General features: G+C 39.2%; 1 protein-coding gene across 4 annotated transcripts in view; it reads right to left on the bottom strand.

Moving 5' to 3' along the window:
• Positions 1–488: 488 nt before the first annotated feature.
• The window catches only part of IGSF5 (immunoglobulin superfamily member 5), a 30,056-nt gene continuing 18,856 nt past the window's right edge, over positions 489–11,688 (bottom strand). For all 4 annotated transcript variants that reach the window (XM_083828861.1, XM_083828863.1, XM_083828864.1 and 1 more), the window contains 3 exons: positions 11,498–11,610; positions 9,597–9,673; positions 489–1,923 (listed from right to left, as the gene is read on the bottom strand). In XM_083828861.1, the coding sequence (XP_083684987.1) occupies positions 1,855–1,923; positions 9,597–9,673; positions 11,498–11,610 (259 nt within the window). In that variant the 3' untranslated portion in view covers positions 489–1,854. The remainder of the gene's footprint in view (positions 1,924–9,596; positions 9,674–11,497; positions 11,611–11,688) is intronic.

Raw genomic sequence — 11,688 nt, 5'->3', positions numbered from 1 at the left:
CAGATTAAATGGAGAAAAAATTGTCTTCAGTTCAAGGTTGGCTACGTTAATGTGGCACCAAACAATATCAAAGCTAAGCCTGAAAACAAGGACTCTGAGATAAGCAACACACTCTATTTTGATTCCTTTTCAAAATGCATTCTAATGAATGAACACTTTCTGGAGGAAAACAACTGCTTCCATCCAGTTTTCATTTCTGTACTGCACAGTTACTCTTCTGATGAGAGGAGGCTTGCTAACCATGCATGTGCACAGAAAGCCAAAGGTCTATGGCTTTTACCCCCAGGTCACAGGCTGGTGTTACCCTTGGCCCGTCTGTCTTGTGCAACGGGTATTTCTGTAATAAAGCGGATTTTTGTTGTTTTTTTAGGCTACATTGAGCTGCAAGAGCAACTAGGAGTTGTCAGCAATACCAATACTCGTACCAGAATATGACAGAGCTTTCTCTCAATGCATGGTTATTTCAGAAAAAAAAAAAAAAAGACACATTTCACAGTGTAAATTACTTATATTTTCTCTGTAAAACACTATAGTTATTTACATAACATGTTTTTGGTACAATTACATTCAAAGGGAATACATTTCAAAGCTCCTCCTTAACCAAACAAGACAGAAACAGTGGAGATGGACAGAATCTGAAAGAGCTTTTGATACAATTGCACATGGCAGATGATGAATTAGTCCCAGTGCTTGTTCTGACAGACTGAATGAAAATGTGACTAGCAGTGCAAAATCCGTCACAATTTAATGAGATCCTAAATGCTAAACATGCAAAATAACATTTTTTTTTTCCTGAGATTAGGTTTCAAATATCTTATTTTCATTACACAGATTATCACTGAGATGCAGCAACTTCTTTTGGCATTCAAAGAGCACCTGCATTGGTTCATACAAAAGATTAGCATGCAAAACGCTGAATAATTCAGAATGCCTTGAGTGGGTAGAAGGATGAGCACACTGGAAAAGAACTTGTTTTTCTGAAAGAAGTTTGTCTTTGCGTTAAAAAAAAATAAAATAAAATAAAAACTGATATGTTTAAGCATTTTTTTAATGAAACCATCGTTTTTAGATTGGGAACAGCCACCCTTTGTTGCGACCCACATCATTTGGCTGCCAAACTCAGCCCACAAGTAGAACAGAGACATAAAGCATTAAGCAGCAACTCTTAAAAATCAGGATTTTCAGATCCATATTTTTCAGCTCAAGATTTTTGCCTTTCAGTCAAAACAGGATTTTTGGCATATGGGTAATTGCTTTTTAATTAACACTGGAACAACATTTTTAAGACAAATACCTTTAACAAAAGAATGTATTCATTTAGTAAAAAAAATCACTTCTGATCCACAGATATTTTTGTTAGAAATTTTGAAACAGCCCTGATGAAAACTTCCCTTGGTTTTATTACAGAACAGGAACTGAAAAATGCGGTTGATCTATGAGGTTGAGATGATCAGCTGTATGTAAATTTTAAAAAAGCAATAGATAGTTTATTAACCAGTATTCTTCTGAGCTAATCAATCACTAACAGTTCCAGTCCTTGAACTTGCTGTGGATAACCTGATATTTCTGTCTGATAGGAGTTTTGGTGATTCCTTCGAGTTCCAAACCAGATTCTTGTTGTTGTAGAGTCCCATCAAACTCATTGTCTCTGAATTTAAGGCTGCCATTTGTGTCCATTATTTTGCTGAGCTATCATATGCTACATTGCAGAGGTTGCAATTTTATTTCATTACATGATAAATAAACACAAAAATAATCTATAAATTGAGAGAACTGGTGGTGACCTTTCTTGGTCACAGGAAGCCATCCAAATGTATAAAATGCAGCTGACAGAGGAATTTCCAGAAGTCCATTCTAAACATGTGTCACGTTTCTAATTTTCTTTGGGCTGACTGGATGATCATTACGTCTTTGAGGTTGCCCCTAGGACAGAATAAAAGCAGTTATAGAACTAAAATAAATCCTAGAAAAGCAGTCCCACAAGGGTCCTCAGGAGGTTACCTGCCACCCCTCACCCCAAAGCATTATGACAAAATTAAATCTATCATCAGCAACCCACTCAACATCTAAATACAAAGAAAAGGAGGAACGGCAGAACAAAACCAAAAAAAAAAATACTTATATAACTCTCACGTGCAACGCACCAGTGGCAGTTTTGGGAATTCATTAATTGGTCTTATGCTATCTAAGAACTTGTGTGCTCTGCAGTCTTTATTATTCCAAGCAGAAGGTGGTGTTGGGCATTTCCCCTCCAGGTTTCTTAAAGAAACTAACCCATAAGCTGTAATAAAAGCTCAACATCTGACATTGCTTTCCTAATACACTGGAAATTGCAACAATAACCATGCCAATATTTCATGCACCTGAAAGAACATTCTCAACATCTCCATGTTTATCCAAGGCTGGCTTTTTTAAAGTTCCCATGACTAGCATCATTTTGCTTCCACCAACGGCAGTGTTTTCAAGCTGACCCCAGTGAGATCAGCTCGGCAGTTTTGAAAACGCTGTCCTCATTTGAAATCAATGCTGTGGATTTCCAGTCCCAGTTACTTACATGCTTCTGCTGCTGGCTACTGTTCCTTGCATTTTCCCACCTGGTCTCAGTCCCTTGGGCATTAATGGAAATTTCGCTTTTCTTCCCAGCCGAAATTTTTATCAAGCCTACGCTGGTTCCCAACTATTGACCAAACTTCATATAGTTTGTTTCTCAATCATTAATCATGTACAGCCTGTATTGCCTTGGTGTTCTTCCAGCATGAAACATCATTAATAATGTATTTGGTACCTCTACATTATTGAATAAGCCATAGAGGAAAATGTTAGATAACAAATGTGGACAACATTTCTCTGGTATTTAATGAGTCCCAGCACCTCAAGGAAAACCATGGGATAAATATAACTATCCTAGAAACATTTCATAAGACAGATGCCTTCTGTTCTAAACACAACTCTGTTCGCTGCCCTCCCCCCTCTTTTTTTTGTTGCAAGAACATGCTGCTGTTTTCCAAATTTACCCTCCTTTACTGTTTATTTCAGCAGAGAGGAGCGGTGCTCTGGGAAGTAACAGGATTGTCTGTCTCTGCTCAAAAGACCTTTTCCAAGATCTCTCTGCTGCTCTTAATTTCTTATAGTTCAGCGATAGCCCAAAGACCTTAGTGGTGCTCAACAGAGACATCACTCATTCATTTCCAGAGCACATGAGAAGTTTCCTCTGGTCTGTGTTACCCAGGAGATTAATATATGATGCGATTTGCTCTGTTTATTGCAGAACAGTTATTTGGCATTTCCTGGTCCTTCAGTGACAGGTCTGTTAAGGCTGGCATTCTCACTAGGGCAGAGGTTTCGAGATGCTCTCTGCCACCGCTCCTTCAGAAAAATTAACGAGTAGAACAACGAAAAAAGAACAGCTGGAAAAAGCTGAAGGCAAGTGCTATATTTGTGGAAAGCAAGCATTCCCAGATACTCTACATTGTCCTTTGAGTATAAAGTATACTGAACTAGTTCGCATACAGAATAACTGGAAAATTGCAGAGGGAGTCCAAGAACGTCTCACTGAATGCTGTCTCTGAAAATTCCTGGCATAGGTAATTATTTGAATCCTATATTTCACAAAATATGGGGGTGGGAACACTTCCAAGAACTTGTTGCACAAAAATATTCTTGCACCCAGATTTACAGAAGGAAGAAAAAGACACTAACCAGGAAGGCCATCAGATAATGCCAATGAAAGAGGCAGTGTTTATGGCCACTAGGAGGCCATACTACAGAAGATGCTGTTTTGTGTGTGCTTATGAAAAGGAGACAGGCTGAGGACTTGCACCAGCTGGGTCTAAACTGCACTATTCTTCCCTATCTGATAGCACTTGGGAAAATGTAACCCCTGTATTCCTCTTTTGCCTTAAAAATCTCATCTGCAAAGCTGAGCCTTCCAGTCCCTACCTTGTCGTGCCACTTCTCCTCTCCACCAAAGAAGGAACCGAGCAGCAAATTTGCTGCTGGGGTGGGGACTGTGCCCACAATGGACCAAGTTCCTCTCTGCCCTGCTCCATCTTCCATTGTTACCTGCTTTAGAGCAAATGCTCTGTGTTACTTACATTTTATTCTCACTGTGCTGTGATATCAATTAATGAAGAATTTCATGAATTCCAATCAGTTCATGATGGCTACTGTCCCATTTTCTGTGGAGCTTTCTCTGAAGTAGCATAGCCTTACTGAGGTTGCAGTTAATTACGTATAACTCTGCTGAAATTGGGGCTGCTGGTTCACTGACCTAAACTTCATTTTCTGATTCATTTCAAAACCTGCCTGTTGACTGTCATTCTGCCCTGGCTGCCTTTTTATAGGGATTAGTATAAAGGAACTATTACACTGGGAAAAGTGTTGCATAGTTTGGTGGTTTGGTTGGGGAAATAGATGCCCAGATCTTTCCATCTCTTTCAGCTCTTCCAGCAATACATGGGTGAATCAGAGGGCAAAATGAGTGTGCGTATCAGCTGATTGCAGGGTTGAATCCTTTGGTGATGTCTTGGATACTGTTCCTCAGTCAATGAAGAAAGGACTTCTGCTACTGCAAGCATGTTGTAGTCATTTGTGCAACCCATATGACATCAGTCATATGAATGATGAACACACATCTGGCATTATGAAACAGGGCTCTGATCTCTAAATTGATTTGACAGATGGCAGCTCCTCAGACACTGACGCTGTGGAAATATGTGACAAGCTGAAGGCTTTGCCTGCTATTAGCCAGCCAAAAAAATCCAAGTCTAACTGCATTAGAACAAATTGCTGAAATTAATGTGGTAGGAGTACTTCCAAATGTGTCTGCATGCATCACACATTCTGCTAACTGCTAGAACAAAAAATCATGGAGGCACAGCTTTCTGAAGGTTATTTTTCCCCCTTCCCTCAGTTTTTAATTCTCTTTCTAAATTCACTTCATTTACAGGAAAACACCCACCCAAAAACTCTGGATACCCTCAAAATATTTTAGATACACCATTGCTTCAAATAGCAAACCAGTTCCATCCTGTCAGCTCTCAGTACACTCAGCGCATTTCCCTGTCCATCAACAGACATACAAACTGGCAATTCCTTCTTACTTCTTTGTCATTTGTTCCCACCCATGGAGCTTCACCCCTCCCCTTCTGCCACAGACACTTGGGAAAAATTATACTTCAGTCTTCAAGCTGCACCTGCCTTTCCACATCTGTATCATCAATATTTATTACTCTCTTAATCAAGGTATGCTGACCAATGAATGTCATAACATGACATACTCTATAGTACATTTCACCAGGAAGGGTAAAATTATTTGCTGTCATTGGTTTATATTTCTGTTTTATTGGTCTTTTAATTTGATTTTGATGGCTTAATTTTTCTTCTCAAACAATCCACGGAGTCAGAGCAGTTATATACAACGCAATAAATGTAGCTACACTCCATCACTCATTACCTCCTCGGTATAAAACCACAACCACAACCACAACTACATAATATTTGCAGTTTATAGAGTGTCATTTGGAGTAGTTAAGGAGAAAAATAGATCCGTCCCCATTAACAGTGACTCAGTCTGGACTGAAGAGTGTGGCTGTGGTGGTCAATCCAAGCCTTGGGTAGCTCTGCTGAAGTCAGCTGAATTACAGCAGGGGTGAGGCTGTCCCACTGTAAACGAGCACTCCCTTTAACAAAATGGTCTGATTTATCATAGACATTTATGGCATATTAAATGGACTAATTATGATTATTGTGTATGAGACTGTCCAGTCCTGCAAGATCCTGAGTCCCTAGAGCTCCTTTTCTAGCAGTGGGACTTGCAACATCACCATTCCTCTGAGGTGGCCCTATGGCCCTTGCTCAGGCTAAGCTGGTCATGGGGCTACCCCAAAATCTGCCGGAGCCGGGCTGAAGGATGCCCCACACTGCACTTGGGTTTTGGAAGGAGCTCTCTGTAGTGGGTCAGGGAGTATGAAACAGCCCCCTGGGCACTTGGCCTGCAGCTCAGCCCTGGTACTGGGAGCAAGGATTGCTCTCCTGCCATTGCTGACGGTAACAAAATATGCAATTAAGCAGCAGCCGGTAACTCTGCTCTCCATTTGACCTTTTCTTGGCTAATGTAATCAAAAAGAGGACCTTCCAGCACCCCTGACTGATGCTCCTGGCCTCCTCTTCTAGTGGCTGGTAATTTTTTCCTCAGCACAATAATTTAGTTCGATATTCCTCATTTTTTTAATGTCTAGCACATTTTTTTTTCTTTTCTTTTTTTTTTTTCCCTTCTCCTTCACTTACGCATTACTCTTCCCTGAGATGACTTTTGTTCATGTTGTGAATTTATCAGTGCAATTACTGGACAACATTTATCTTCTGTGAACATTTTGCTTTAGTTTCTGACTCAATGAGTTTGATTGGCCTACACCTACATGAATTTCTGTTGTCACCTTTTACTGTGAGACCCAGCAGGTGTTTCAGGCTTTGTACCAGGCTGGGTCAATGGGCAAGGACTTCTGAGGAAGCAAAATCTTTGATACTGAGTCCCCATTAATCTCTCAAATCGTTTAAAACTGGATCCTTTTACATATGGAACAGAAGGTATCAAATTTAAAGCTGATACCCTCAGAGACCCAGGGAGATTTCTAATGCCTCCAGTCTGTGCTGGTGGAGCTTATACAAGCTGAAACTTTCCACCTAGTTTTCTCCTGGTGGTGGGGGAAACGTACTGTGTAGCAAGTATGTTTGCCCTTGCCCATTCAAAATACTAAGTCGAAAAATCTTCATTCACCATGATTGCCCTGCTTTCCATCTTGTCCCCACATCTATGAGTTTCTTCTAATTTTAATTCTGAATTCCATTCAAATTTTGCCCATTTGGCCCTATTTTCTGGCCTTGTTGCTGTGGTGAATCCTGATCCCCTAAGGTTTCAAGGAAGCCAGATACAAAAATCTTAACTTCACCTTCCAGAGAGGGAGAGACAAAGATTTAGGTCTTCGGTCTCCGTGACTCTTCCCATCAGTAGCTGGGCTCCTTGTTCCCTCCCCACACTGCTCCTGAGGGAGAACCTGGGTTCTTCACTTCTTATTGACCCCCATGGAAGCACCACACAGATGTTTGCTCATTTTTCCTGATTACCCAGGAAAGAGAATGGTAGCTTGCTGGAGTCCACCCCTATAAAACCTCCTTGACTGCAGAAAATTGTCTGAGCAACCCCTCTTTGTCCTGGTTCTCCCTCCATTTCTCATTAAAAAATCAAAAAAAAAAAAAATCCCCAAAAAATCCTTTTGGAATTTTTCCAGTATCCATATAGGGAAAGGGAACAAAGAGACACAACTTATCAGCAAACAGTTAAATGGCTTGCCACCTGATTTCTGCTGCTAGACGAGAAATGTGTTATAATGAAGGAGCACCACAATGTTTATTGTGCAATATATTGGCTACAGTGGTGACTGAACTTTATTAAAACGCATCCAGTAACTCACCTCTTTGTCAGAAAAGAGAGCTTTTGCATTTATCAGGGAAGGTTATGAATGTAAAAGACAAAAACACTGTATTTTGCCTGCGAAATGTTTCACTATGTTTCTATATAATCCTGTAAACCTAAATCATGGACTGTAAATCCACAGTTTTAGGTAAACATTCATCAGACAATATTTGCATTTCCTTTATCAGCTCCTGTATGTACAAGATGGTGCCATCACAAAATTCTGAGAAGCCCTTTCACACTGAGAAATAGTTTGTGTTCACAAGCCATTTTTAGATTGCTAAATATTCCTTCAACATATTAAAACATATAAATAATTTTCACCTGCAAATTATCTCTCGGTATCTTTCAAAAATCTGCATGCAGTTACCAAAGCAACTAGAAGCCACCTTAGCAGACTAGTACCAAACATTGCCCAGGGACAAGTGGTTTAACAGAAATGGTTCAACTCTATGCTGTGTCCCTCTGATGGATTTCAAAGTTTCCCTAGATACTGGGCTGCAAAGGACCTCCTAGGCCATCCCACCTAGCATCTGACATAGAGGGCTGCACCTTTGTGTTTCAGTTTCATGTTTCAACCCTCAGCTGTGTTGTGCATGCTTTTCAGCTTCACATTAATAATATTTTGTTTAACAAGTAATTAATGTCAAACATAATAACTACCAGCTACAGATACATCATTATCATTCCTATTATTTTTACTGTGATTATTGTGATCATTGCTTTAATCATCGATTGAGTACTTCCTAAATTTCATTGTGTGCTGCAAGAACTAGACATACTCTGCTATGATTTATATGCAATGTCATCTCAAGACAGATTTCTGCATTGCACATGTTGAAACATATCTTCAAAAATAAACGAGTTATCGTTGTGTTGAATGCCGAACTTGGTACCACATCACTGCTACTTTCCCAAGAGAATATTGGCAAAAAAAAAAAAAAGCATCATGAAGATATTAAATCTATTTTACAAATGTATGGCATAAATTAAGATCCATGTTGCTGTTGTGCAAGAAGCTGAGAGCCTAGCACCATGCTTCAGAATAGGGGCAGATGAGGATGAAAGAAGTAGAGGAATAAAAACTGAACCCTGCTTCTTTATGCTTTTAGCCTTGTGGAAAGGGGAAAACACATGAGGACTGGGTGTTAGCTCCTTGCTTCCCCTTCCACCATTTTCTGCTGAGATACCAAAGGTCTCTTAGATGGGTGCAAAGTTCCTGACTGAAGAAAATTCTGCAGTGTGGAAGTGCAATTGGAAAATGCAATCTTTAAATTATCCAGAGAAAAAGCACATTTATCGACTGCATCTGCGCTGGATTTTGTTTATAAAGAAACATCAAGCTCCACACTCAACTGTGCTTCCATCTCATATCCACGCCTTGTCCAGCCTGGTGACTGGGGGAAAAAAAAACATTGCAGACATCTACTTTTGCAGCAGTACATGTATAACAGCTGTCCAGCATTATTACACACCTGGAGCAAAGCAAACCTCCACATTAATGTATGCAGAGGTGAAATCTCAAAAGCTGAGCCAGAGTTATTCTGTCTGGTGAGGCTGGAAGATTTAATTAGTGGTATCAAGTGGACTGGTGAGAGAGAAGGTGATTTTTTAATCCTTGGAATGATGAGAAGACAACTGCCTTTTCCTATGGCAAGTCTGTCCTAGTCAGGGCTACCCACTGTGCTGGGAGAAAGGCCTCCCTGACATTTGGAGGAAGAAAAATATGAGCAGCAGTGGAAATGAAAAAGCAGACAGACTGAGGAGGAGCAGTCTGTGACTCTGTATCTTTAGCCTAGGAGGTAGGGAGAAAGATGTAACAGGGATCTGGGGAGACCAGATGGTGGCTAAAGCATTATTAGACATTTCTTCCAAATACCTGGGGTGTCTGTTTCTCCCCCTCCTCCCACCTACTAATAAATCAATCTAAATGCAAGACTAAAACACAAGGCATGCATCATTATAAACAGAAGATTCAGGAATGCTTAAGGGATCATTCCACTTATCCAATTACAGCTGTAATTGATTTTTAAACATCTACATCCACCCAAAATCTATGTTTGGTTAAAGTACAATACGTACTGTGTGGAAAAAAAAATCAAGATATCAGCATTACAATTACCTTTAGTACAGAACTGGTTTGTAAATCTGCATCACGGACAATGAACTTTGTAGACATTGGAGGAGGAGAGACAATTCCTGTAATAAGAATATACAGAATTACTGTTATTCAGTATCCACTATAGTATGAACCACAAGCCATTCAGGAATACAGCTAAATATGCTTTAATATTGTCAGCCAAACACTAGTTAATGAACATGAAAGAAGCCTATCTAGAAGCCAGCAGAATCAATTTGTCTGGGTTTATCTTAGTTTTCCTTTTATTTTTTGAACCTGCTACATTTTACAATACCACATGCTCTTGAAATCTTTCCACTATACTTATTTCTTCACAATTTATTTGTTAGAGAGATAAGGGTATATGCCTGGATTATAGACTCCGCACAATAATTTTATGCCATTAAGTGTTTGATTAAACGTTTTGATAATAATGCAGTTCTAAATGCAAGTGGTGGGTAAAGATTTGGTGGAGATTTACATTTGCTTTTGAAGAGGCTTTGTGCTTAAGGACTAGAATTTATAATGCCTTAGTCATTTATCAGGAAAATCATAATTCACTAGCATATTTTTATTAATGAAGTCAGCAATGTGAGGAAAAGGACTGTAAAGAATGGTTGCTCAACTGTTTTCATGTGGAAAACATAAGCCATTTGAAAATAAGACTTCTTCCAATCCCTGCCTCTCTAGCTGTCTGTATGTTCTACCCTGTCATGGCTCTGCAGTCACTGTGCAGCAACTATTCTATAGAGACCACAGATGAATAAAATTCGTAAGAACCATTGCCATAAAATGTAATTGCAAGCCTGGTTTCTTAAGGAAATTAACAATATCTGCTTATGCTCACCGTGGATGTGAATCTCCACCCACTTCAGTAACTCAATAGCATTTGAACTTATTGGACAGTCTCAGAAATTTTGACATATTCAGTCTTTCATGTCAACAGGTGAGACTGGAAACCGGGCTTCATTGCTTCTCTTTTTCATGGAATTACTTGGGCTAGAGACAGGGGAAAGGAGTGGAAGGAAAGACATGTATAAAGACCTCCTTCCTCTGTTATGTGTCTTGTTATGGTATAACTGCTGGAGACAACACATTATGCTACTCAGCACAACAAAGGGATGCATTCTCTTACCCATGGCTATATCATTCCCCAAGAATATGGAAACACTCTCTGAAAGTAAGGTGAGGATAGTGATATGCTATCCTGAAATATCATTACCAAAGGGAATACTTCGGACAATAATGTTGCACAGACGGACCTTCCGATAACTGATTGAATTAATTAACAAAAATATTATTATTTTTCAGTTGCATGGGCAGGAAAAAGCTATTAACAAAAAAATCAAAAAAAAATAATAATGAACTAGCATTAAAACCTTCAGAGATTCAGCTGTAGTCAGGGATGTAGCACAAGTCCCAGGAGCTAACCGAATGAAAAGAACTTCTTCAAAATGTCAATTGTCATGTCTCCTGTGTTTCCCATGGATTATTTTTTTTTCATTTTCTTTCTTCTTTTTTTCTTTTTTAATTCCTTTTTTGTTTGTTTGGTTTGTGTTTTGTTGCTTTTTTTTTGTTTTTTTTTTGTTTGTTTGTTTTTCAGTCCCATGTGCAAAATGTTGCCTAAATCAACAATCATGGTAGTCCAGTACTAGCCCTCAAAAGTATTTGGAAGAACAAAGTCATTAAAAACAAACCAAAACATAATTACAACTAAATTCAGCTCCAAAGAACTTGAATGTTTTCTCAATACTTTTGAACGACTGTACTCCAGTGATCCAAAATTTTATGAGAACACGTCCTTCACAAGTAGTTGTGGAATCTTGTTATTTAATTACATGATGCGTTATCCAAATGTGTGTGCCCGTGTTGAGAAACAGCTTGACAATATGTAATTCACTCACTAGGGATTCGTTCTGTGTGCTGTGGTTCCTCTGGAATGTATCCCTCATTTTCACTACCATTCCTTTGCCTTTTTTCTGCACGGCCATCTGTTTTCTTTGTAGTTGAAATTTTTCTAGAAAAAAAAATACTGTCATTAGAACTTCATTATCATATGAGAACTCCTGGGTAGTAGGCAACAGAGAAAATATTA

The sequence above is a fragment of the Anser anser genome (assembly GCF_964211835.1).
Source record: "Anser anser genome assembly, chromosome: 1".
Lineage (NCBI taxonomy): Eukaryota > Metazoa > Chordata > Aves > Anseriformes > Anatidae > Anser > Anser anser.
Note: the sequence above shows the minus strand (reverse complement) of the source record. Positions and strands in the feature narration are given on the sequence as shown.